Below are 27804 nucleotides of genomic sequence, written 5' to 3' on the forward strand. Positions count from 1 at the left end.
TTTGTCTAAAAGCATCGTACGACGTGGCATATCAACGATAAGCATGTCGTCTTTGTCAACTCGGCCTGTGGTAAGTACTAAGTATTGTTGTATTGCTGTATTTGCTTCTACCTGCGTTAGCTTCTAACTGAACAGCTGCAGCTTACTGGCTAAAGTTATCTTCTAACTGTAGCAGGCTGCAGCAGGCTGGCTAACGTTGGCTTCTAACTGTAGCAGGCTGCAGCTTGCTGGCTAACGTTAGCTTCTAACTGTAGCAGGCTGCAGCTTTCTGGCTAACGTTAGCTTCTAACTAACAGGCTGCTGCTCGCTGGCTAACGTTAGCTTCTAACTGTAGCAGGCTGCTGCTCGCTGGCTAACGTTCGCTTCTAACTGTAGCAGGCTGCTGCTCGCTGGCTAACGTTAGCTTCTAACTGTAGCAGGCTGCAGCTTGCTGGCTAACGTTAGCTTCTAACTAACAGGCTGCTGCTCGCTGGCTAACGTTAGCTTCTAACTGTAGCAGGCTGCAGCTTGCTGGCTAACGTTAGCTTCTAACTGTAGCAGGCTGCTGCAGGCTGGATAACGTTAGCTTCTAACTGTAGCAGGCTGCTGCTTGCTGGCTAACGTTCGCTTCTAACTGTAGCAGGCTGCTGCTCGCTGGCTAACGTTAGCTTCTAACTGTAGCAGGCTGCTGCAGGCTGGATAACGTTAGCTTCTAACTGTAACAGGCTGCTGCTCGCTGGCTAACGTTAGCTTCTAACTGTAACAGGCTGCTGCTCGCTGGCTAACGTTAGCTTCTAACTGTAGCAGGCTGCTGCAGGCTGGATAACGTTAGCTTCTAACTGTAACAGGCTGCTGCTCGCTGGCTAACGTTAGCTTCTAACTGTAGCAGGCTGCATCTTGCTGGCTAACGTTAGCTTCTAACTGTAGCAGGCTGCAGCTTGCTGGCTAACGTTAGCTTCTAACTGTAGCAGGCTGCAGCTTGCTGGCTAACGTTAGCTTCTAGTTGATGATGGCTTTTGTTTTTAGTGACGATACATACTTCGTACATCGTTGCTAGCTCTTGATGAGCTTTGTATGCATTATACAAGCAGCTCTTCAATAGAGCTATATTTGTTGCTTGCTTTTCAAGTTATGTGCTGCTTCTGACATGCAAATATCGGCATTATTCTTGAATGCTTTGAGTATGTACATGTCTGTTGAATTTATGCTGTGCCATTGTTACTGTAAAAATGTAATGATTGTGATGTGGTGGTGTTATTAATGAGACGTTGAGCTGTATGTGTCACGAATTTCCCCAAGGGGATCAATAAAGGAATATCTTATCTTATCTTTTTGTTTGTCGCAGGTTAACGAAAACCCAGCACAGATGAGTAAAGTCACTGTTCGTCGAGCGAAGAGGGGTGTCCTTGGGGAAATCTCCAACGTGCCCAGTAACTTCATGGCGGTACAAACAAAGGTCGCCTTTAGTGTGAGTAGAGTAATAATAATGATAATACTTCGTTTTATATAGCGCCTTTCAGAGGACCCAAGGTCGCTTTACATAAGGGGGGGGGGGGGGAATAACAAGTCAACAAACATAGTGGACAGACACAACACATACATATAAAGTGAGAAAGTTAGGGGTTGAAGGCCAGGTTGAAGAGGTGGGTTTTGAGCAGTTTTTTAAATGAGTCCAGAGTTGGGGTGGTGCGGAGTTCTGCGGGGAGGGAGTTCCAGAGGGTGGGAGCTGCCACACTGAAAGCTCTGTCCCCGAACGTCCGCAGTCTGGTTCGGGGGATGGAGAGCTGACCAGTGTCCGTGGATCGCAGGGACCGTGACTGAGTGTAGGGGTGGAGGAGGTCAGTGAGGTACTGAGGTGCCAGGGCGTGAAGGGATTTGTAGGTGAGCAGGAGGGTTTTGTAGGTGATGCGGGATTTGATGGGGAGCGAGTGGAGCTGGATGAGGATGGGGGTGATGTGCTGCCAGGGTTTGGTGCGGGTTAGAACCCTGGCAGCTGAATTTTGAACATACTGGAGCCTGTCCAGGGTTTTGCTTGGGACCCCGGACAGGACCCCGTTGCAGTAGTCCAGGCGGGAGGTGACGAAGGCGTGGATGAGGGTCTCAGCTGTGGTGTCGGAAAGTGATGGTCGGAGTCTGGAAATGTTTCGGAGGTGAAAGAAGGCGGATTTGGTGAGGGAATTTACATGGGATTGATAGGAAAGGGTGGAGTCCAGGATAACGCCCAGGTTGCGGACCTTAGGGGATGGGGAGATGGAGCAGCCGTCAATGTTGAGGGTGAGATCCCCAACCTTCCGGAGCAGGGCCTTGGGTGCCACAAGTCCATGAGCTCGGTTTTATTGTTGTTGAGCTTGAGGAAATTAGATGACATCCAGGTTTTTATTTCGTGCAGACAGTTGATAAGGGAGTGTGGGGGGAGATGGGTGGATGGTTTGGTGGAGAGGTAGAGTTGAGTGTCGTCGGCATAGGAGTGGAAGTTGAGGCCATGGCGGCAGATGATCTGACCAAGGGGGAGCATGTAGATGGTGAATAGGATTGGGCCAAGTACGGAGCCTTGTGGGACGCCTTGGTTGACTGGGGCCGGGGTGGAACTGGAGTCGCCGATGGTGATGAACTGTGTCCGGGTGGTGAGGTAGGATTGAAACCAGGAGAGTGCTGAGCCAGTGATGCCGAGGTTGTTGGATAGGCGGTTGAGGAGGATGGAGTGGGAGACTGTGTCGAATGCTGCAGAAAGGTCAAGGAGGATGAGGATGCTTATGTGGCCAGAGTCAGCTGCAAGGAGGAGGTCGTTGGTAATTTTGATGAGGGCGGTCTCTGTGCTGTGTTGAGTTCTGAAGCCGGATTGAAAAGGCTCATAGAGCTCATGGTTGGACATGTAATTGTTGGAGTTGGGCGGCCACTGCTCTTTCCAAGATTTTGCTAAGGAAAGGAAGGTTGGAGATCGGACGGAAGTTGTTTAGCTCGTCTGGGTCGAGGCCGGGTTTCTTAATGATGGGGGTTACGGAGGCTGTTTTGAAGCAGGGGGGGACGAGACCAGATTCAAATGAGGAGTTGATGATGTTGACCATGGTGGGGCAGAGAGCAGGGAGGCAGATCTTGACCAGGGTGGTAGGCATGGGGTCAAGTGAGCAGGTGGAGGCTTTGGCTGAGGCTATGAGCTTTATAACGTTACGTTTAAAGTTTCATTTGTCACGTATAAAGTACATGCACATTACAGTGAAATGCTTGGTTCTGTATGAGCCCCCTTAGAATGTGCTTCATGCAGTAAAAATAAAGTCAACCAAGGTACGACTTTAAGTACAAAATGCAAACTGATGTCACTGTTTCTACAGATCTCTGGACCAGTCAAGCCCATCAGTCGACCAGTGTTTCAAGTTCCCCTCCCTCTCGTGCCAGAAGAGCCACCTAATGTCTCTATTAAAACGGACAAACTCTGCCAGGCTTTCTCCGAGACACTCCTCACCATGGACGACATTGATGAGGGTGATTCAGACATGCCACATCTGTGCTCTGAATATGTGAACGACATCTATGCCTACCTGCGGGTACTAGAGGTAATTCAATTGGCACTTTGTCCCGTTGACCCTGAAAGTTGTGACATTTGATTACTGTGTGGGTATTTTATAAAATTTCAATCTAATTGGACAATATGTGTTTTTTCTTTTTAAGCAGCACTAAAAGGAAAAGATAACGCCAATAATGATGCTTTAATTATTTTGCACATAATCTCAGTTTTGCACACTTATTGGTTTAGTATTGGCAGTTATTTGTTAATGTGGGGGGGGGGGGGGGGGTGGCAATACCTGTTTTATAGGGACTGCTACCTATCATTTCATTGACCTGTAATTAACACAAGATTTTGTGATGTGTGCTATTGTGTGTGAAATGTAAAGTTAAATGACTTTCTGGCTTTCTCATTTACAATACCTTTTGTCAATGCTGCAAAGTTGCAATATTCAGTTGATCGTTTTGTAAAGTTCTTTGTTTATCATCTTTGCACTGTTTGCATTATGGCTTTTCCTCAAATGGGAGCTATGTAATCTGTGCCATGCAGATCGGTTTCCCTGATTGGAGTTTCATGCCAGGTCTTGTACTTTGGCATGACATGTGTCCTGCAAACGCGTCGAGTGTCTGATTACGTAGCTCCGTTTTGAGGATGAGTCGTATGCGAGCAGTGCTGGGTTTATAGATGGTACTTTACAAAACAAACGCTGAATATTGCAACTTCCACGGTGTTGGAATGGTGCAAAGCTTGGTGTATAGGAATGGCATCCAGTCTGCTGGATCGGATCCTACTAGGTTGTGCTGCCTTGCTTTCTGTCACCAGGGTTCACACAAGGTCCTTTAGTGCTTGATTTTTGACAAAAGTCTAGGCCTGGAAAGTCCTTGAAATTCTAATCAACCAATCGCATTGAAAGTTTGTTCATCCATGATAAAATGGTTCTGAATCAAGAAATATATTTTTTATTTACAGTAACTAATTGTGTGAAATTGGTTTTAAGCCATTATGATAAATATTGGATCAGATTTTTTTTTAAATATAAAAACAGCATTTAAAAGTCTATTGTATCCTTTTAAAATGAAAATGGTACTTTAATTTCATTTTGCACTCTGTGGGAACCCTGTGTCACACGTCTGTAATGAGTTCTGTGCCACAACCTTTTGTGTCCAGGTTCAGCAGGCCGTGAAACCCAAATACATGCAGCAGGATTACGAGATAACGGGGCGCATGCGAGCGCTCCTCATTGACTGGCTGGTCCAGGTTCACTCCAGGTTCCAGCTGCTGCAGGAGACCTTGTATCTCACTGTTGCCATCATTGATCGATTTCTTCAGGTCAGAACCTTTTGACAATCTCCCCATTTCAATGCCTTTTTTTTTATGGAATGATGCAAAGTAACTTTTTTTCTTTTTTAACTTAAATTTTTATTTTAACAAAGTAACTCTTGACCTTTAAACGTAATGTGAAGCGATGTGTTTGGTTCTTCAGTTTAGAAGTTGCACTTGTTCTGTCAGGCACACACGCCTTTTGAATGGAGGCGGCTGCAACAGCGTATAAGACCTAATTTGAGCATGGCAAGTGGCTATCATAAACTTCCATCATGGTGTTCTAAGCTCATCTAGTTTCATATAATAATAGTCTCATGGCCAGTACAGGGACTCGAAAGGAGCTTCTATCCCCAGGCCACTGGGCTGCTCAATGTGGACTATATGTAACACTAACTCATACATTTTTTTTATCTACTTTTTCTCCCATTTTCTATATTTTCTCCCATCCCAATTTCGTATCATCCAATTCAACCCTCCCCTGTCACGAACGCTGTTTCTTGCCTCCCACAAGCCGGCTGCAATGTGGACTAAGTCATACATAGCACAAGTCCCCTCTGGTACTTGAGGTAACGGCAGTCTCATCTTTTCACCTGCGCAGCTCGATCTCTCAGTGGCGACGAGTAACGCTTGGGAGGCTCACGCTGCCCCCGACACTTCCTGATTCTACTGCGCAGGCGCACCAACCGACCTGTAGGAGTCGCTGTCCACAACGCCCGATCCCCACCCATCAGTTTCCCACCCCCTAATACGGCCAATGTGTATTAGTACGGACGGCCAGCTAAACTGAAAGCAATGTGGAGCGCTGGGCTCGAACAGGCAAGCCCAGCGTCTCCGTCATTCGTGGCGAGCGCCTTGCCCACTACGCCACGTAGCCGCCCACTAACTCATCCATTCTACACTCATTGCACATGACATCCAAATGCACACTCTAAACATTCACCTTAAAGATTCACTTTTTAAACATTACACCATATTTTTATCTATATTTATCGGCTCCAACATAACCAAGCATTTCACTATAGTATAATGTACCTTAAAGGTCCCCTATCTTATAAATGGCCTTTTCCAGTGGTTTGCATTGTTTTCTAGCAATGTGGGGTTGTACCAACACTGACTAGATGTGAAATTCTCATTCAGTCCCATTCCTCCAGTTCAGTTGAGACAAGATCCTCTCCCACTAAACCAAGCCATTCAGAATTGACTCTCTCGCTGACGTGAATATGCGCTGATCTGCCACCGCCCGCCCACAATCAACTGATACGTTGAAATTATGATCAAATGGAGCGAGTAGAAATAATGCGGAAGGGTTTCCCTATCAGACATTTGCACTTCCTCAAAAGAGGGAGAGCGAGTCATATGGTGAGATTCTCAGAGCGATCTCTCCTGTCTCCCCCTGCTTTTGACGCATACACTTGAGCCGCTCACACGCTCTCTCGGAGTGATCTCTCTCCCTCTCTCCCCCAAAGTTTTCTGCCAGTGCAAGTGGGTGACTGTCACTCAAAGTGCATTGCGAGTATGGGCGGAGCCCAGCCAAACAACTTGGAATCTGGCAGGGCAGAAAGTTGATTAAAAATATGACTTTTATATTGGTGGGGGGGGGGGGGGGGGGCGTACAGATGTGTTCCATAGACTCACAGGAATAGTGTAAAATTGCCCAACTAGTGAGAAAAATGGCAAAATAGTTCCCCTTTAAACTTGCTATATTTCTAGCCTGAAGAGAGCTGCTACAGCCTTTGAAATCCGGTAACGTCTCTTACCCCCCCTCCCATGTACTTCAGATTCAGCCGGTCACACGTAAGAAGCTGCAGCTGGTCGGCGTGACCTCCATGTGGTTGGCTTCCAAGTACGAGGAGATGTTTCACCCGGAGATCGGAGACTTTGCCTACATCACCGACAACGCCTTTTCAAAGGCCCAGATCCTCGTCATGGAGCAGTTGATCCTGAAGGGCCTCAACTTCGAGCTCGGGCGCCCTCTTCCGGTGCACTTCCTCCGACGAGCTTCCAAGGCGGGAAATGTGAGTCTTTGTAAATGGAGCGGTTCATGGCACCGTTCGTGTTATTCGCTTGCAGATGCCCGGAGTTGCGCAACAACTGGTGATTGTGATCAAAATAGCGGGTTTATCCCTACATGACAACGGTGGCCATTGAGCTTGTTATTGTATGGCGAAACGCAAGGTGTGTCTTGGCATGCGTGTTGTCTTAATTCATTAATGCGCCGTGCATACGCTCACACAGGCATTCCTAATCCCTGCCTGTTTAGATTTTGTTTTTATAATTTCAAACTTAGAACAATTATTCATTATTTTTCCTGAATTTAGACTTCTGCAATATTGGAATTTAATCAAATAAATGCTGAAAAAAGTTAGCTTATCTCAACCAGGGCAGTGCGGTCTCATTCTGGGTTTGTATTCTTGACCCACACCATAGAATGCCAATCCCAGTGTCAGAATGTAGGGGAGACCGTTCTAACGGAACCAAGTGGTGTTTTTGTAACTGTGTGAGGGGGGGGGGGCAAACTGTTTAAAAAAACTTCAGCTCAACTTAACCACTTGAGCCCTAGCCATATTTTCAGAAAATTCGTCTAAAAGTACATACCCAAGTAAATGGAAGACTGCTCCACTTCTACAAGGTCCATTTGCATGTTCTTATCTAGGGACTTCTATGGACCTCATGGAATGTGTCTAGTGTAAATAAATATTCTGTGAGTCACTATTCTTGAGTAAATTGTAATGAACCAAAGGACAAATTTGCTTGCTGGAATCGTCTGGGAAAGTTCGTTTTCAAAATGTCAACGCTCATTGAGAGCTCTGGATGCCCTCTCCTCATATGACTACAACCGGCGCCTAAATCAAAATGGCGGATATTCGCTAAATTATAAACTCATTCTCACTAACGCTAAACGAACTTATTGTTGAAAATATACACTGACTGCTCTTTTGACAGTATTATGGTCTTTACTCTTGGATACATTGGGGGGGGGGAGGACGCAGCATTGTCATAGTCTAGAGAGATTGATTCATGCCATGTCATTTTGGGACCGGTACCCGACCCGTCAGGCTTAAGGGGTTAAAGAATAATTGTAGGCATTAAGTTTGTTCAAAACCTTTTTGTCACAGTCAAGAGGGGCAGAACTAACAACTGAGCTGCAAAGAACACGTGGGACAGATGTAGCAGATGTTACAAAAACAAATTGCTGCACACAACCTTGCAGAGGCCATACATCCAACTAATGGAAGATAGTTTAATTAACAGATTGCAGAATGGGTACAGTACAGTACAGCTCAATACACACAATTGTTAAGGGGATGCAGACCAGAGAGACTTTCGACTTGTTTACATCAGGGTCCACTATTTTCAATTCGTAATGAAATTGCTATTATGTGTCTGCATGAACACACAACTGTAACTACTCAAAAATAACAAAATAAGGGTTGTCTCAGTTCTTATTCAATTGAGCGAGAGGCTCGTTATGTCACGCAGCCAGTTTGCATCTGACAGTTCAGACAATATTTCTTCAACCCTTTGTTACCTATTCCGCCTGGATCTTTTTTGTATTTTGGGCTGTAAAATTGTCAAAGTGTCTGAGGAGTAAGTGCTTTTGGCTTTTTTCCTTTGTTACTTCATCAATACCTCAGATGTTCAACATAAATGTATGTGTAATAACTAAGGCTGTCAAAGTTAAAGCTTTATTAACTCATTAAACCACAATTATTTTAACGCCGCTATTTTTATTTTTTTAATGTTAATTTTTTTTTTATTTTTTTACCAGAGCTCTTGGGGGCCACATCAAATGACGTGGCGGGCCACATTTGGCCCGCGGGCCATGAGTTTGACACCTATGCATTCGATTATACAGGAACACACACAGGGCCAGAGTTAAAGGGACACTCCAACATTTTGGGAAATTAGCTTATTTGCCATCTACCCTGGAGTTGGACAAGAGGCATACCTTTTTCTTTTGTGCATGTAGTAGGAAGACGTGCACTGACTGAAGTAGGTTCCCCCATTAGCCTAGCTCCCAAGTCTTCCTACTCCTACTGCATGCACAGAGAAGAAAAAGGTATGTATATTCTTGTCTAACTCCAGGGTTCCCAAAATGTTGGAGTGTTAAGATGCATACCTTTTTCTTCTCTGCATGTAGTAGGAAGACGCGCACCGTTAGCCTAGCTTACAGTCAGTCACTGGAAGTAGGTTCCTCCATTAGCCTAGTTCCCAACGTCTTCCTACTCCTACTGCATGCACGGAGAAGAAAAAGGTATGCATCTTCTTGTCTAACTCAATGTAGATGGCAAATAAGCTAATTTCCCAAAATGTTGGAGTGTTCCTTAAGAGTAGGGAGGGATGGTGTCTGAGGCCGTGGAGCACAGAGCGGCGCTGGGCCAGCTGTTCTACTGTTAAAAGGTGGTCCCCACTTCCGGACCATTAAGGTTTCTTTTAACCTCTTAACAGGTGCCCCAAAAAGTGGCAATTTGAAGACTGCATACTTTTTTTGCAAACTAAAATACTATACTTTATACTTATAGCACATGCATAAGCCTGGTCTCTTTTGAAAGATAACATTCTGAAGTTTCTGATACAATAAAGAAAATTCACTTCAGTGCTAATGAAATGGAGTAACATAGGTCTGAACTTGAGTTGTAGAAACTTGTTACTCATGTTTTTCTGTAGTCGTTGCAATATCCAAATATAGTGTAACTGAGGGGTACAATTCCCTGACTGTATTAATCAAGTATTAGTATCATTAAACTACTACCGTCTTGTACATTACTGGCCAATACCGTACAAAGGTATATTAGATGACAACACTTCCACAATAACAGGTTTCCACACAAATACTCGTTTATAATATTTATTACATTAAGAATATGATATTACATTACTTTGTTCACTTTAGATGCGCTTATAAGGCAAAGAATGTGCAGGCAAATCAATAATGAATATTAAGTAATTAGATCTAGGGATATTCTGGGAAGGGGTGTACTACCGGTTGTAAGCCAGCAGGGGGAGGCAATGCTCTATGAAAGTCAATGGCTCCAAAGGGAGCTTCAATAGGCACCTGTGGAGACGGTATATTGCTCCGAGTCAGCGGGGAAAGGCAGTGGTAATCCCAGGGTGCGCTCCGCGCAGATGAAAGCCGTGGAGCCTCTGGTACGACAGAGACGTGCTCGAGTGATGGTCTCACGGGCAGGTGTAGATCCCACAGTAGCAGTGGGGTAGGCGGTTCTCTGCTCCAGCAGCTTGGTCAAAGCAATGAAGAATAATAATCCTTGCCGGAAGGTGGCTCTGCTGGTCCGGTGTAGATATCCTCCGTGGTGCGCGGTAGTGCACGGTTGAACTTGACGTTACTATCCTATTAGTATGCGGCAATAAATGCTCTATGTAGACGCACAATTACCCAGTTCACGTGGTCTTTGACTCGTAATGAAGGTTTACTAATAAATAGCGAACGATACGTTAAACAAACTTATTAGGATAACACGAGACTCTATCTTGGGGCGATGCGAGCCCTACTCTGCCCACGTTGCGTAGTGGGGAGAGACGTCACTTGGATAACTGGAACTGAACGAGACTGAACGGGACAAGGGACTAAGAGGAGTTCTACATTTCTTGCGCCCTATTTATGTGCACGGTGAACAAATAGTACCATTCGTATTTCGGTAGCCGTATTCCTACGCGGAACCGGGGCTAGTTGGGACATGTTCGTCGGCACCTTTCAAGTCGGGTCTAGGGGGTAAGTCATTGGCGCCTAGGGGATCGCTTCCAATAGGAGAACGAATATTATGGTCTGTCCTGTAGCAGGTAAAGGGATATTCCGTATATATGTACAAAGAATACACAAGGGATATCAAACGATATACAAATATTATACATGGGATCTCAGGCAATAAATATATATATTCGGTTTAATCTGACCCTTTGTAACATATAGTATTTCCAAAAAAAATTGGTATGAGCTGGAGTACACCCTGGGTCCATAGCCTGAAGTCTTATGTAGTACATGTCCAAATTTCATAAAAATCCATTCAGAAATGAGTTTATTTCGCTCGTGGCTTCACATAGATCCCTGATTCGCAGACACCCACGTGCGGTATCATTGGAAAGCCACTCATTGGTTATTTTTGAGATCGCCAAATGATTGACTGAGCGTCGGGGGTGGTACTCGGGAAGGGGGGGAAAAGTCTGCCGTGTACTTTGGCGCACGCCTCACATATCGGCATGTAACTCGAAACACTGAACAGATTTTGTAGCCTTAAACGGCAATTGACAGGCAACAAATGGGGCTTTAATTCTATATATATATTGTATTTAAAAAAATCGCACCCGAGCTGCTAGAGGTCTGCAAAGTGACTCGTCGCACCGGTGGGCAAATCGTCTTCAAGAGTGCCCGGGGCCGGGAGGTTAAAAATGTAAATACTTTTTATGCCAATTGCAAAGATTGGTTCTTGAAATGGGATTGGGTTACCGTGATGCATTTTCAGTAAATATATCCTGGGGAAATGATTTCCTAACCTGCCAGGCGGATGGCGGCCGAGCGTTTAAATGTAGTTCTGTATCTTAAGTTTTGTTTTCTTGTCTGTTAGGCTGACACAGAGAGGCACACTCTGGCCAAGTATCTGATGGAGTTGACTCTCCTGGACTACGACATGGTGCACTACCACCCCTCTGAGATCGCTGCTGCCTCCCTGTGCCTGTCCCAGCTGCTGCTTGACGAGCTGCCATGGGTAAGACGTAGGGGTGGAACTAGGGATGTCCGATATTATCGGCCGACCGATATTATCGGCCGATATCGGCAGTAAAATGTGATATCGGAAAATATCGGTATCGAGATATATTTTTTTTTTCTTTTTTTTTTACATTTATTTAACCTTTATTTACCCAGGCAAGCAAGTAAGAACCAATTCTTATTTTATTTATTGTCAAAAGTATGCATGTTGGTTTAATTCAACAAGAGATATGTAATGTTAATTTTTACTTTTTTAATTATCATATTTTGCACAGATAATGCTTACATTTAGAAAGCCTTTTGAATGCATCCAGTGAAATTATTAATTACCTGAAATTATTCAGTTTTTTTGGGGGGAAACCCTGCATATATCGGTATCGGTTGATATTGGTATCAGTATCGAAATTAAGAGTTGGACAATATCGGAATATCGGTATCGGTAAAAAAGCCAATATCGAGCATCCCTAGGTGGAACAGTTCACAACATCGACGGTTCGGTTTGTATCACGGTTTTGGGCTAACTGTTTTCGGTTCGGTTCGATATACGTTGTTTTTTTTATTTAAAAAAATATTTAACATAAAAAAATCGAAACTTGCTTCTCATTTATTAAAAGATTCATTCATACTGTTCTGAGTGTCTAAGCTGGCAGATGGTATTCTAACGCCTTCGGCCAGTAATGCACCCAGTTAGAAATGGGTTCCTTTATTTTCTATATTTGAAAGATAGGCCTCCCTCTTATACAGGCCTCCTCCTAATACAAGCCTGGTACCCGCTACAGTTGAAACAAATACAAGCCGGGGTTACTATTAGAGGAATTACGGTAGTCGACTGGGCCATTTTGTTTAATGCTTGTTATGTTGAAAGAGGAGCTCTGAGCTGCTCATGCACTCGACTCTTGCTGCAAGGGTTTGTTGACATGACGGGTCTTTGAGGGGGAGGAGGAGGGGCAAGACGTGCAGCAGCTGTGAGAGAAGAGAGAGTGAGAACTCCGCTGAGAATTGGATCATGTTTTTTGCGCGTGTCATCGATCGGCAAAAATAAAGCATTATCGGAATTCACCGATCTCATATTTATACTGGATATCGGCCAATACCGATCGCTGGCCGATCGATCGGGGCATCCCTAGTACCGGACCACCGCCACCGGTACCTGTGAATCGATACCGGTACCCAACACTACCCTTTTCCGGTACTAAAATCTACTTACCTCAGTTCTATACAAAAAATTGTGTCTAAACTATTATTACTAATTTATTTAGAACAATTTGTTAATATATAATATTGCAGCAAGTGTTGTCTGCATCTAGCTTTGCAACCACAACCGTTTTCAGCTTGCCATTGCCCCGACTGCTTTTTTGTTTCATCAATTCAAGGTAGTGTATGTTGTTGACGTGAACGTGCGGCACACTTCATAGGTTTCGTTTTGCGGTAAACGAAACGTTGAGGTCATCGGACTTTATACCGGTGGATCTTGCGTGATTCGGTCGATACCCTTTTAAGTACCGGATTCGGTACCCATCCCTAGCTATTAGGGGTGGGAATCACCAGAGGCCTCACGATACGATAGTATTGTGATGTGCTGAGTATTGCAATATTAATACTGCAAAGTAAAACTGTCAACATGTTTTATCTAATAAAATAAAGTTCAGTCTGTTCATCTCACTTCAATAATTTTTATTGCAGAACATGGTATTTTCTCAAGCAGACAGATGTAAACACTGTAATCTGTGTTGCATGTACCTGACAAACTGAACTGTTATTAGTCATATTCCAACTTAACTGAATGCACACGTGTGCGTGGACTACTGTACTATTACAGGTATTGAAATGAACAATGCAACTTCCTTATACAAAAATGTCATGAGCGTGTAAAGTTGTGCTTCAATTTGACTTGAGATGAGATGTTTTTTTTATCACACTGAGGAAATTCAGATGTCATGGCAGCATGGGGGGGGTAGGCGATGTACAGACAGGTTAATGTCTAACAATAAAATGGAGAATAAAAATATTGTAACAGAAGGTAAAGAACAAGATGCCATATGAATTGGAAGAAAATAAATTGGGTTGGCTCTGGTCTGCTGGAACGTCTGTATCAATGGAAATTAGTAAATTACACTATGTGCCGGTGTCCATGCAGGGTTCAGTAGATAAAAGCCAGTCCATGCAGGGTTCGTAAAATGGTTCTCCAGCAGTTGGCCAGTTCAGTCCTTGCCCACAGTTGTGGAGCCTGTTGGCTGCTGGCAGAAAGGATTGACCAAGGCGATTTGTAGGGCTGTACCGAATGTGTTTATTTTAATTTTTTTAACCATCGAAGTTTTCGATGACATAATCATAAAATAAAAATCCTCAATTTGAATAAAGTGATTAATCTGATTAAATTATTATTTACATTTTTTTTTAAATAAACTTTCTTTAATGAATATAACTCAGTTTCGTCAACATAAATAATCCAATACGGGCACGTTTGGTACGAAGTGATGGTGCCATGCCGATGCAGGTTTATATTTCTCACTTGTATGTATGTTGCGTCTGTCCACTGTTTATTATTATTTTTTTCCTATGTAAAGCGACCTTGGGTCTTCTGAAAGGCGCTATATAAAATGAAAGTTATTATTATATTTATGATTGTTTTATTTGAATTTTGAGAGAGAGAGAAGGTGCTCCTCATAGAGGAGGTAGGAGGGCTTCGCTCTCTGGCTGAAGGTGCTCCTCAGAGGAGGTAGGAGGGCTTCTCCCTCCAGCTTCTCTCATCCTTCTCTCCACAAGCACCTAGCTTGACTACGACTCCCCCCTCACCAGTTTGTCGTTTCTTGAGTTGATGTTACACTTTGATCTGGCCGTCAGACCCGTATGATGGGGTCTTTTTGACCAGTGTCTCGCCATTAACCATATTGATGCAGTGTTTTTTTTTGTTAATGTGATGCTCTGCTTTAAACCTGATATGTATCCAACAGGCGAAACATAAACTCTGATCTTCCCTCTGTAGTCTCCTACACAGAAGCACTACTCCACGTATGACGCGGCCCACCTGAAGCCCATCATGGAGCACATCGCCAAGAACCTGGTGACCGTTAACGACGGCAAAACTAAGTTCCAGGTGCGTTTCCTCTTTATTTTGTAACTTTGTATGAGATGACAAATCAATGATGCTTCATAAAAACATGTTAACGCAATGGGCCCACTAACGCATGCACACAAAACAAAGTAATTTTGAGAAACTGAACGGTGGGGGTTAAATAAAGTCCATGTATAGACTATGCCATGGAAAAGATGTGTCGGGCGTGTCTTGGAACGGCAGTCTACAAACGAGAAACGTATCAAATCGTCAGTCTGAAAACCACTCGTCCATTTTTTTGGTCCTTTTCTTTTGACTGGGAATGGAATGTTTACATGGTTCTCATCGTGAGGCAGTTTCATGGCCCTATGAACTCTTTGACTGTGATGACTCATGAATTATTTCGTTGACTAGGGCTGTCTTAAATACTTCGAAGCTTCGTTCAATGGGTATGGGATTCGAATGGGAAAATAAAATTTGAATATAAAAAAAAAAAAAAATCAAGATTTGTGTTCATTGTGCTGCTTTTATAAAGCCTCAAATGACTGCTTACAATATTTCATGAAAGCAAAGTGTTTTGTTTGTCTAAGATTTAAAAAGGTTTTAACTTTACAGCACTGACGAAGTAGAACAAAGTGCTGTACAAGTCCCACAACATTAAAAAAAAGATTTAATAATATTTTTTTCTTGAAGCTTCGAATTAAAATCGAATCTCGGCCCCGAAGCTTTTGAATGCCAAAAGTCAGCCCTAATGTTGACCCATGTAAGGACTGTTGTCTAATTCTCCTCCACCTCTCCAACCAGGCTGTGAAGAACAAGTACTCAAACGGCAAACTGATGAGGATCAGCCTCATTCCTCAGCTCAAGTCGTCCCTCATCAAGGACATGGCTGCTGCCCTGCTGGATAAACCCTGAGGTCGCTTCATTCTTTTAATTTTTAATTTGATCTGGCACTTTATTGGATTCCCCCCCCCCCCCGTGGGAGTTGGCCTATTATAGGCCTTGTGATTTTAGGTCCATGTAAATATTTAATAAAGATTTCTTATCTCTTTTTTTTTAAGTAGCCCTTAACTCATTGGACTATTTAAATATTATAGCTATAATGCAATACTATGGCCCATTTGACATAGAGTATCCATCGTTGAACATGTGATACCTTCTCGTTTTATACCGTGGTGAATATAAGTATGGTTTTAGAGTAGTCTAGGGTAATTCCTGGGAGGCTAGTAATAGCCCACGACGCATATTTATACTTAATCCATTGACATTTCGTCCCTATACACGCTACAATAAAAAATTCGAATGCATATGATCGGTATATTATGTCCCATCATGCATGCATGAGAGGGGGGGGTCATTTCTGATTAATTGATTGTCAATAACGGCATTCGTTAGTACAACAGCATACGCTGATCAGGGCGATGGCTATGAAAACAATAGACAACCAAGCTGAAATTTACATTAAATTGCTCTTACCTGTGGCCGATGAGACTCTAAAAAGAATATTCCAATTATTTGATTGCCATCTGCTAGGTCGTATGTCCATTTGGCCCACGCCATAACCCCCAACAGCATAATGAATCTGGCGTCCCGAAAGCGATGCGATCGGGTATACCCCTCGGTCCACGTTACTCAAAAACTGCGCCTGGAGGAATTTTAATGATAGTCAGAAAGGAAGTGCGACATCGGCCGGATAACACCAGTCAGCGGTATTGGACCGTTGAGATCTCAGACACATAGTACCACACAGTACCATAGCCTACCTGGATGATTTATGAATGGAAATAGCGAATAAAAGAAATAACGAGTATACTCATTGTTGGCATCCAACTATTGGCGGCCTATAACGAGTATACTCGTCGTTGGCGATGAATGAGTTAACACTTTCAGTGCCCGAGTATAGTCGGGTTAACTCGCCGAACGTTCGGCGCCAGACACAGTATAGTCGGGTTTTGGTCGTTATTTCTTTTATTTGCTATTTCCATTGATTATCCATCCAGGGAGCCTGATGTTATCATTGGGAATGGGTCTGAGATCGCAAACGTCCAATACCACCGCCAGCCGCCTTGCTGCCGGTATTGCACATCCTTTGAAACTCTCTGGCTTGGGCTGTGTCGATTTAAAAAGTCCGGTCCGGGTTTTCCTTGTCGGGCAGGACAGGCGTTTATAACGCATGGATTGAGGAGAATAAAGCACTCCCGGTTCATGTTCTTTGGTGGATTATGTTGGCAACACGATCGACATCAATACTTGGAATGGCGATCAGATAATTGGAATATTCTTTTTAGAGTACATCCTAGCAGAGTTAGAAATAAACTTTTTTCTTCCATGGCTTTTTTTGCCCCCCTTAATTGATTTTCAGGGCTTTTTTGTATTTCAGGGGCACTGAATTTTTATGATAAAAATTATAAAACGGTCGACACTTACCATATGCCATTTTGCGGCTGTCTTGGTAGTCTTCGTCCTTATGTTTGATAACGTCATGTTAATGTCTCCATATATAGGGCTCTACACTAACCTTTTTCCCAAGGAGCACATGTGCTCCTAAATAAAATCTAAAAAAAAAATTAGGAGCACAGTGAAAATTGTTCAAGTAACAAGAGTTTATTAACAAACTATTTATTACATGCATATTATACTGTGCGTGTGCATACCAAGGGCCAAACATCTGTGCAAATAGCACATACCACCAAAATCACACATTGGCCCATGCCTACTAGACTCAAAGGATATCGGTTGTCAAGCTGCTTTTGTATGTTGTAGTGTTGTCACGATACCAACATTTTGACTTTGATACAGATAGGAAAGGTAATGGAATATATTATTAGATGACAGAACATGGAAAATTATTTATACAATTATTTAATTCGTTATAATTGAAACTCTATTGAATAATAATTAATTAATAGTTAATGCAATTCTGTTACAGCTACTGAGCTATAATTTATATCTTCCTTTTGAATGAAATAGGTTCAGGAGAGAGATGTAGAGACACACACAGATAGACGGATATTCTCAGCCCCCCCTTCCCTCACTATGCCTCTGTTCCCAGTGATGGCTTACTATGTGCGTGTGCAAACGGGAACGGGACACACATCTGTGCAATAGCACACACCACCAAAGTCACTGGCTGGCCCACAGTGTGCCTGTGCTAACTTTGCTAGCGTTATCCGCCTCAGTAACATTAGCTGCCTCGCCGGATTCCTCTTTCGCTCAAAATAAAAATGAATGGGCTTCATGGTTGGCAAAACTTGTCACCAACGGACCGCAGGACCGCAGCGCTGCCAGTTGAGCTAAGCGTTGAATGAAAATCATCAGGGATTACGGCTACATAATGCCGCAAGCTCTGCCGCTCCGCTCTGCGGCTGCCGCGGGGCGTGTCGCAGCCAATCAGGGAAAACGCGGAAGCACTCGGCAGCACTCTTCCTCTGGGAATAAGCAATAAGCAGCCCGAGGTCCAAGAGGAAGGAGACGACGTCGATGCATTTTCCTACCGTGGAGATGAAAAAGTTCACCAGTCCCATGATATTGTCCCCCCGTTGGGATGAACTTGAGAGTCTATTCCTAGTTTATCTGCCACACGTTAGCGTTCGATAATGTAGCTAACGCTAGCTAGCTAGGTTAGCTAACGCTTTCATTTCTTGTTAGTTGTCCCTGCCTTTAGCTAAGCTACTAGCCGACATGGCTAGCCTGACTCCCCGACTGAACGTTCTAACACGCAACACTTTAACGTTCATCTTAAGTTCACAGTCCATCTGCCGAACGTCCTTCGTCTTGGCGTAACCTAATCACTATACTTGGTATTGATAAGCTTCTTCTGCTCCAATGCACATTTGGTATTTCACGTTTTCAAAAGTAGGATGCTCTTGTCCAAGACGTCCACTTGCTGCCGTGGATAGCGCTGAAGAGACCCCGTACCTGTACCCCCTTGTGGATACCGGTATCTTCACATCTCCCTACCGACGCCAACCAACTCCCCCTAGTGTTGGTCCTCCCACAATGCTTTGCCGGGCACAAAAGTAAACGGTCCATTGAAACCAATAGCATATCTGCAGAGCCCGGAACAAGTCACACATTCACGTGTCTACACTATTCTACAAACATGTCTAATGTGAAATATATAAGCATGTAAGCAAAACTAGATTTTAGGTCTGTGATTGAAAGTGATTGTTAACGTTCTATTTATTTAAAAAAAAATAATAATAATAATTTCCAGTGCGACCGCACGCCCCTTGCGCCGGCCCTGCCGATAACATAGCGTTGATTTCAGATTGATTGTTGATACAGGCATGTTTTTCTTTTGATCCACTTTTTCTCTTTCAATTTTTTCTCTCCCCAATTTCGTATCGCCAATTCTCTCCTCCCCTGTCTTGAGCGTTGCTAGACTATGCCTCCCACTGGTCGGCTGTAGTGAGGATGGAAGCCTTGCATCACGTGTCCCCTCCGGTACACGAGGAGGCAGCCTGTCGCATCTTTTCACCAGACAGCGCGGTCTCAGTGGCGAGGAGTAACGTGTGGGAGACTCACGCTGCCCCGATACTTACTGACTGCTGTACAGGCGTCACCCAACCGACCTGTAGGAGTCGCTGTCCACAACGCCTGTAGCTGTTCCGCAACCGTTCCTACTTCCGGGGTAGGCCTGATTGGCCCCGACAGGCACGTGACCCCCCCCCGCGGCAGCCCCAGGAGCAAGCGCGCTACTGCTGGAGTTCGCTTCGCTTGGCGAAAGCAGGATGAGAGGCGAGAGCGTAGCTTTCGCTGTGTATCATTTAATCATTTAACATTTGAAAGGCATACATTGTTGTCATACAGAAGTACAGAATACTTTTATCCAAAATGCTTCTTACTGTTACACTGTTTGAGACTGTGCAGTGCACGGCTTTAGTCTCACTCGAGTGAGGAAGACCGCTGGTTCTCCAACATACAGCGGTGTGCTCTTCAGAATGTACCGGGAGAAACGTTTACTGTACCCTGCAGACATAAGCGTCTCACAGGGCTGAGCTGTGCATGGCTTTAGTCTCACTCGAGTGAGGAAGACCGCTGGTTCTCCAACATACAGCGGTGTGCTCTTCAGAATGTACCGGGAGAAACGTTTACTGTACCCCGCAGACATAAGCGTCTCACAGGGCTGAGCTGTGCACTGCTTTAGTCTCACTCGAGTGAGGAAGACCGCTGGTTCTCCAACATACAGCGGTGTGCTCTTCAGAATGTACCGGGAGAAACGTTTACTGTACCCCGCAGACATAATAAGCATATAAGCAGTGCTTACTAATGTTATTAGTTATGTTATTTCTGACCGAATTAGTCATTAATTTGTCTGCTTTCGCCAACGGCAGCGATGTGAAAGGCGAAGCAAACTCCAGCAGTAGCGCGCTTGCTCCTGGGGCTGCGGCGGGTCACATGCCTGTCGGGGCCAATCAGGCCTACCCCGGAAGTAGGAACGGTTGCGGAACAGCTACAGGCGTCCACAACATCCAATCCCCACCCATCGACTTTCCACCCGCTACCTCTGCCAATTGAGATGGTATGACGACTGGCCCAAGCCGCAGGCAATGCTGACTCCGGGAGTCGAGACCGCAGCCTCTTGCATTGGTGACGAGCCCAATCTCCGCTATGCCACCCGTCGCCGAAACTGCACGGTTTTGAGTGAAATGCACAAAACGCTATTTAATATAGTTTGAGCCCTGCAAACACCGCCATGTATCTGTATACTTTAAAGCGGTGGCATTCTTACCACACGGTACACAGCGCCCTCTGGCGCTGAAAGTGTTAAAGCTTTCAGCGCCAGACCCATCGTTTTTCTTTTATCAGATTTCTTTATTCATTACATGTTCACGGCAACTTCACAGACCTCGGTGTTACCATAGGAAATCATTCTGAGATCGCTAGAGTGCAATACCGGCCACATTCGCAGTATCGACCACCCTTTAAACCTTATTTCACACTGTTGCATCTAAACCCATCCGGGTGGGAATTTTGGTCCAGACCATGTCCATGGCCGCTTGATGCATGTGTTGTGCCGCATTATGTCGGGGACCCGATGGACACCAATACTGGAAATCGCGATCAGACAATTGGAATACCCCTGATCAAATGTAATTCCACCTTGATCCTCCAATGATTTTTTTTTATCTACTTTTTCTCCCATCCCAATTTCGTATTATCCGATTCTACCCTCTCCTGTCTTGAACGTTGTTAGACCATGCCTCCCACTGGTCGGCTGCAATGTGGACCAAGCCTTGCATCACGTGTCCCTCCGGTACACGAGGAGGCAGCAGTCTCATCTTTTCACCTGTACAGCGCAATCTCTCAGCGGCGAGTAGTAACGCGTGGGAGGCTCACGCTCCCCCCGTTGCTTCCTGATTCTGCTGTACAGGTGCACCAACCGACCTGTAGGAGTCACTGTCCACAACGTCCAATCCCCACCCACTGGCTTTCCCACCCCCTAATACTGCCAATTGTATTAGTATGAACGACCAGCCAAGCCGGAAGCAACACCGAGAGCTGGGCTCGATCCCAGCATCTCCTGCGTTAGTGGCGAGCGCCTTGCCCACTGCGCCACTTAGCCGCCCTATCCTCCAATGATTTCATGTCGATCAATGCATGTATTATTGTTATTTCCCCCCCCCCCCTCTTTCCGTTTTTCTCCCGTCCCAATGTAAGTCGTTATGCCAATTCCCAATCCCCTTCCTGGTCGTTGCGCACTCTACCCCCTACCGTCTGTCTGGGAGGGCGGAGACTATCGCATGCTTCCTCCGACATGTGTAGCCAGCCCACCGCTTCTTTTCACCTGGCAGCGCAGACTCTCACTGGCGGAGTAACGTGTGGAAGGGTCTCACTACCTCCCCCAGATCCTTCCCTCGCTGTGCAGGCGCCCCGACCGAACTGTAGGAGTCGCTGTTTACAGCGACCAGGACCCACCCCACCGGCTTTCCCGCCAGCTGACACTGCCAATTGTGTCAGTATGGACGGCCGACCAAGCCGGAGGTACCGCAGCTGGATCGATCCCACTGTCTGCGGTGGTAGACAGACGCTTAGTCCGCTGCGCTACCCGGCCGCCCCTTGCATGTAGTATTCTAAACTAATGCCGGTGATGACGATCGGAGCATAAAAAAAATGCATTCATGATGAAACATAATACCTATTATATACCTTTGAATTGGAAATAGTAGCGTGTCCAGGCGAGTAACTCTTAGCAAAATGCACATATTGCTCAAATGGTGCCCTTCTCAGGAATTTGCCAGGATCACTCTGAAACTATACAATATTCACCACGGTATAACACGCAAACGTATACATGAGAGAAATAATATTTTTTCACATGTTGAACGATGGACTTAATAATAATAATACACTTTATTTGTTTAGCACCTTTCATACAATTGCAGTTCAAAGTGCTTCACAGCAGTACAAAAAGGCATACAATTTGCAAAGAAAATTGCATACAATGAGCAAAAAAGTGCAGATATTAAATAGATTGCAGCAAAATACAGAGTCAAGGTAAGGCATAGAACATTAAATCACATCGCACTCTCTGGATTTTCACTGAGAGCAGCTTGAGGGAAGAGCATATACTACCAAATACAATTATATATATAATTATATATAATATAAACTGCAACAAGTTAACCAATTTGTCACTATAAATGGATTAATTATTGTAATGAGGTGTTCCTGACTGAATCTTAAGTGGTTGCAAATGTCACAATTCCTAATATATAAATATTGTACATGGAAAATTTGTTGAAGATGCTGAATCGTTTCAAGGATTGGAGGTATACTGGACAGGAGATAATAAGTTGTTGTTCATCATGATAAGGATTGGAGGTATACTGGACAGGAGATAATAAGTTGTTATTCATCATGATAAGAATTGGAGGTATACTATTTTGAGTAGCCTATAAATAAAGTTAATATTTTAACCATCTAGGTAGGGACATGGGTACAATTACACCCAGGCATTTTGGAAAAGGGACACAGCTAAATCATTTGGGAGGAAGCAAAGCAAATATTCATATAAAACCACATTTTATTTTAAAGACTGCATGTTGAATAAAAAAATTCTCATTCAGTTAGAATTCTTAGTAGAGACTTGACGCCTTCATCAGCAGCAGCAGCATTCTCCCTCGAGCCCTTTTTAGTCTTCTTGGGGAGAAGGGCAGCTTGTATATTCGGAATCACGCTGCCCTCGGAGAACGTGACCCCGCTCAGAAGTTTGTTCAGCTCCTCGTCGTTCTTCACCGCCAGCACGACGTGTCGGGGAGCGAATGTGAATTAATGTTAAATGAGCCATAGTATTGTCTCCATAGATATAGCCCTCCAAACACTGCGACGCACAGTGAAAATCCCTCTTGTTATATCTACTTTTTCTCCTTTTCTGTATTTCCCTCCCATCCCAATTTACTTGTTATGCCAATTCCCCCCTCCCCTTCCTGGTCGTTGCGCACATGTGCCCCCCACTGGTCGGTCTAGGGAGTCCTGAAGTCTATCACATGCTTCCTCCGATACATAGGAGACAGCCAGCAGCCTCTTTCACCTGGCAGCGAGGACTCATTGGTGAAGTGTAACGCGTGGGAGGTCACACTACCTTCACCATTTCCCTCCCTCGCTGTGCAGGCGCCCTGACCGACCTGTAGGAGTCGCTGTTTACAACGACCAGATTACCACCCACCGGCTTCCCTCCCGCTGACTCTGCCAATTGAGTCAGTACGACGACCGGCCAAGCCGGAGGCACTGCTGACAGCCGGATTCGATACCAGTGTTTCTGCAGTGGTAGACGGACGCTTAGTCCGCTGTGCTACCCGGCCGCCCTGAAAATCCCTATCCCTATCTCTTAAAGCGGTGGCGCAGTAGGTACAAGGATAGCTAAAGCCGCTGGCGCTGAAAGTGTTAGTAGCCCTTAATTAAAACTGCATTGCTCCCCTCTTTCAGATAAATCACTTGTCACAGAGGACATGTTCTCTGCTTTACCAATAGTTTTCAACTGTTCTGGTGCCGAGGAACACTTTGACACATCTAAAATATTTATCTTTAATTTATTCTGATTGATAGGGTAAAGTCATGCTTTTTTTTTAATTGCTACTTTATAACATTTACATCACCACTCTGTCAACTGACCATGCATGACCTGTTTTTATACCTGTTTTATACACTTGCTTTTATCTCATGTTTTTATTGGTAGATATGATTTACTTGAAAATTCATGTGCTTAACTCTTGATGCAGACATACTGAACGACTGTCCAGAGAAACTGTTAATGTCTGTATATTGTGTGAGCTATGCGAGATACCCTGAATTTCCCCAAGGGGATTAATATTGTATATATGTAATTTTCTTTTGTATTTATGTATCGGCTACATTTTCTTTTGTTAAACAAAAGCTTTAATCGATGGAAATATTTTCTACCTCGCAACATCTGTAAACTATTAAATTTTTTAATTGCAACAATTTTATGGATTTCTTTTATAGTAACTTTCCTGCCAATGCAGTGATGTCCTAGTATGAATGTACAGTTATATTACTATGGGTATAGTAAATGCTTTTATTTCGATGACTTATCACTCATTGAGCCCTATCCCACATTAACATCTCCCCCCTTTGCAATGGGTTGGTTAAACTAGGGCTGCATAATTTGAGGAAATTTGCTACTCTTTGACAGATATTGCAATTATGACACTATTTTAGAGGAAATGGTATTTTTTGAAAGATGCATTTTTGCACGATTTGTGTACCAAATGTCTTTATAATGAGAAGCTCACATTTGCATGATTTCTTTTCACCACCACTTCAAAAGGACACACCCACTTGTGGCAAACTGTTCGCTCACTTGGTCAAAGTTGAACTTTGACCTGTACAATTATGACACTCAACCAATGCAGTTGAGTTTTGCCTGAGGCAGTGAATGTGATTCACTTAAACGATCCTACAGCCCACTATTGCATCATGCAAGGACACTTTGAATGGATTTTCCCCTCAAAACAACTTTAGTTGTTTAGAATACATGGTTGCATAATTCTGAATAAATAAGCAACAGTGCTGTAAATAATATTTCAACATTTGCATAGAATATAATACTTTTGTGCTGACACATTGTCGGGCTAGTTATTCTCGACTGTACTGAAGTTTAATTATGATCTGAAGTCTTATCACTGAACTCGAAACAAGCTTTGTTCGTATTGCATCAATGTTAAGTACAATGATCTGAATGTTCAGGAAAAAGCACCACATCTTTATTATATATATATTTTAAACGTTTTTTATTCAAAGATTACATTCACATTTATATATTGTATACAGATGGTCATATGTTCTTTGTTTTTGCTTACTGAATATCCCTCCCTCCCGCACCACCCAGAAAAATTTAAAGATGATACAAAAGTAAATACATACAAAATAAAAAAGATGAATACAAAATGCGAGATTAGGATCTACTTTAACAGCATATGGTACTCTTAAAGTCTATTCGGTATGGATACACAAGCCAGGTCATATGACCCTAAATACGTGAGGTGGGAGATTAAATAAATACACACCAACTGTCCCCATCAACAACCCCCATCAACAACCCCCATCAACAGGTAAGCCTACTCTGTGATAATTTCCCCTCTCTTATAGCCATCACCCACCGGAGAGATGATGCCTCTCACCACTCTGTACTGGCCGCGTGAATATCTTAGGCAACCAACTTGTGTTTAGCGTTTCTCTGATTGGCCACTACGCCCATGTGACCGCTGCAGCGCGGAAATAGGCTGTCTATTGCCATTCTCTAAGACCAACTCTAACCTTAACCAGCGCCTAAACGTAACCCTTCTAACCTTAACCAACTCCTTAACAGCGCCTAACCTTAACCAACTCCGAAACAATGCTTAACCATAACCAACTCCGAAAGAATGCTTAAAGTTAACATGCCTAAACTTAACCGGCGAAAGAATGCACGTTAAAAAAAAAAAAAATGAAGGGAATCGAACTAGTCACCAACGGACCGCAGGATCCACAGCAAGGCGGCGCTACCAGTTGAGCTAGTTGTCGATGTTAAAAGATGGGGGATTACTGCTACATAATGCTGCCGCGGCAGAGCTCCGCTCTGCTGCTGCCGCGGGGGTGTGGCTAGACACAAGTTGGTTGCCTTTAATATTTAGGCGTACTGGCCTGTTTCTTCCAGGTGATCCCGAGCCAGTTCAAACATGCGCAGGTGCATATTGGTGATGGGGTTGAAGGACCCACAGGACAGCAGGACCACTTCGGTTTGATCCTGAGACTCCATCCCTCATACTGGACTGCACTGATGACCAGATACTTCTGCGAGCCTGATGTAACTTCCTCTACTGCAATGATGACGGCACACGTTCTTGATATTACTGATTGGATTTATTTCAATCCGAACCGAACCGATTTTAATCCGAACCGTGAGAACTGTGAACACATACATGAAATACAATAAATCACAGATCAAACCATAACAACATACATCCATATTATCTCTACTTGTCTCCGAGTGGCACATGTCTTTGCAATGTTGTTAACCCAATGAACTTAACCTACAAGCACATTACGGCCGTCAATCATTGATGCTTAGCAAGCCTTTAGCTAGCACCTGAGCTACATGGCCTGGGCCTACACATACGACACACATTTACGACCCAAAACGTCCATTATTGGCTGCATGCAATACGAGAGGAAATTAGGGACTCTTGTGGCTTCTTGTGGCTGCTACCCGAAAGGACTGTTTGTGCCGCAGCCTCCACTTATATAGCGGGATGGGAGCGGTTCTAGAATGTTCAGCTATGACATCACAAATCACAAACGTTCCAGAATGTTGATGACAGAGCTAATGTTCTAGCCGGGTCTACTATGACATCATACTTAAACTTAAACTTGAACACGGTACACTCCCACCAAACATATCAATTGTATTTATGATTCTTACAATAACTTGGAGACAACTTACTGCCTAGAACGTAAAACAAAGGCTAACTACAATACTATGGTCCTTGGCCTCCACAGGACGAATCACTGGCTGCGCCTGGAGGGAGAGGGAAAGATAGAGAAATAGAGAAGGATAAGGGGGAGAAAGAAACTTCGATAACCTTCGCCATCCTCCACTGGTTACGTGGTGTGGGATCATTCTGTAGGAGTACAATGTCATTGACCTTTGCGTTCCTTTTTTTTATCCACTTTTTCTCCCATTTTTCTATTTTTCTCCCATCCCAATTTCGTATCGTCCAATTCAACCCTCCCCTGTCTCGAACGCTGTTTCTTGCCTCCCACAAGCCGCTGCAATGTGGACTAAGCCATACATAGCACGAGTCCCCTCCGATACCCGAGGTAGCAGCAGTCGCATCTTTTCACCTGCGCGGCGCGATCTTTCAGCGTCGGGTCTGCGCTTTGGAGGGGCGCCGCCCCCATCACTTCCTGATTCTACTGCGCAGGCGCACCAACCGACCTGTAGGAGTCACTGTCCACAACGCCCGATCCCCACCCATCAGTTTCCCACCCCCTAATACTGCCAATGTGTATTAGTACGGACGACCAGCTAAACTGAAAGCAATGTGGAGCGCTGGGATCGAACCCAGCGTCTCCAGCATTCGAGGTGAGCGCCTTGCCCACTGCACCACGTAGCCGCCCCGACCTTTGCGTTCCTCAACACAAAGGGTGAACCAGTGCAGCTAAACATCGCAACACTGGCTTCAAGAAACACAGTTGTGACCTGTCGGAAACTGACAGGTCTACAAGTAAGAGGATTCTATTCAGACAAGATAATCACTCTGCCAGTGACTTACTCGAGAGTTTATCCCGGCAAACAGACCATATTCACACACCATCGACAGCGAAGGCATGGCCTCATCTTGAACACCTGGCAGGTGAGATCGCGCCTGAGCAAAGCTGTGATGTCGGCCTGTTAATTGGCTACAACTGTGCTCAAGCCCTCGTTCCAAGACAAGTGGTGTCTGGTGAGGAACATTTGCCCAGAGAACAGACTTGGGCTGGAGTGTGGTGGGATATGGTAACCCGTGTCGCAACCATGGAGATACAATCGGAATCAGTAACCAAGTCGTTGTGAAGCAAGTGATGTCAGGTCTACCGTCCTCTTTAGACCCCACAAGTGAAGGGCACGATGTCGGTAGAACACCGATCAAAGAAGTTGTGTTACCTACAGATGGCATAAAGATGCTGGAGTCTGACGTTGCTGCTGAAAGAGCGGCAGAGGCCAGCCCCAGCTCT

General features: G+C 44.4%; 1 protein-coding gene across 1 annotated transcript; it reads left to right on the forward strand.

Annotated features, from left to right (window-relative positions):
* Positions 1-1329: 1329 nt before the first annotated feature.
* On the forward strand, positions 1330-25839 carry LOC311246733 (G2/mitotic-specific cyclin-B2-like). The gene is made up of 8 exons (XM_084336956.1): positions 1330-1447; positions 3309-3530; positions 4649-4810; positions 6583-6819; positions 11386-11526; positions 14515-14625; positions 15388-15499; positions 25745-25839. Exons 1-7 carry the CDS (start codon positions 1346-1348, stop codon positions 15496-15498), a joined length of 1086 nt encoding a protein of 361 aa, XP_084193082.1. The 5' UTR covers positions 1330-1345; the 3' UTR covers position 15499; positions 25745-25839.
* The last annotated feature ends 1965 nt before the right edge of the window (positions 25840-27804 follow it).

The sequence above is a fragment of the Notolepis coatsorum genome (genome assembly GCF_963971535.1).
Source record: "Notolepis coatsorum genome assembly, chromosome: 2".
NCBI lineage: Eukaryota > Metazoa > Chordata > Actinopteri > Aulopiformes > Paralepididae > Notolepis > Notolepis coatsorum.

What these genes read in the sequence shown, in the direction of transcription:
- LOC311246733 (XM_084336956.1), top strand. Translation starts at nt 1,346, where the DNA reads ATGAGTAAAGTCACTGTTCGTCGAGCGAAGAGGGGTGTCCTTGGGGAA. An exon ending in AAACAAAGGTCGCCTTTAGT is followed by an intron (nt 1,448 to 3,308) that starts GTGAGTAGAGTA and finishes CTGTTTCTACAG; the next exon opens with ATCTCTGGACCAGTCAAGCC. An exon ending in ACGGCAAAACTAAGTTCCAG is followed by an intron (nt 14,626 to 15,387) that starts GTGCGTTTCCTC and finishes CTCTCCAACCAG; the next exon opens with GCTGTGAAGAACAAGTACTC.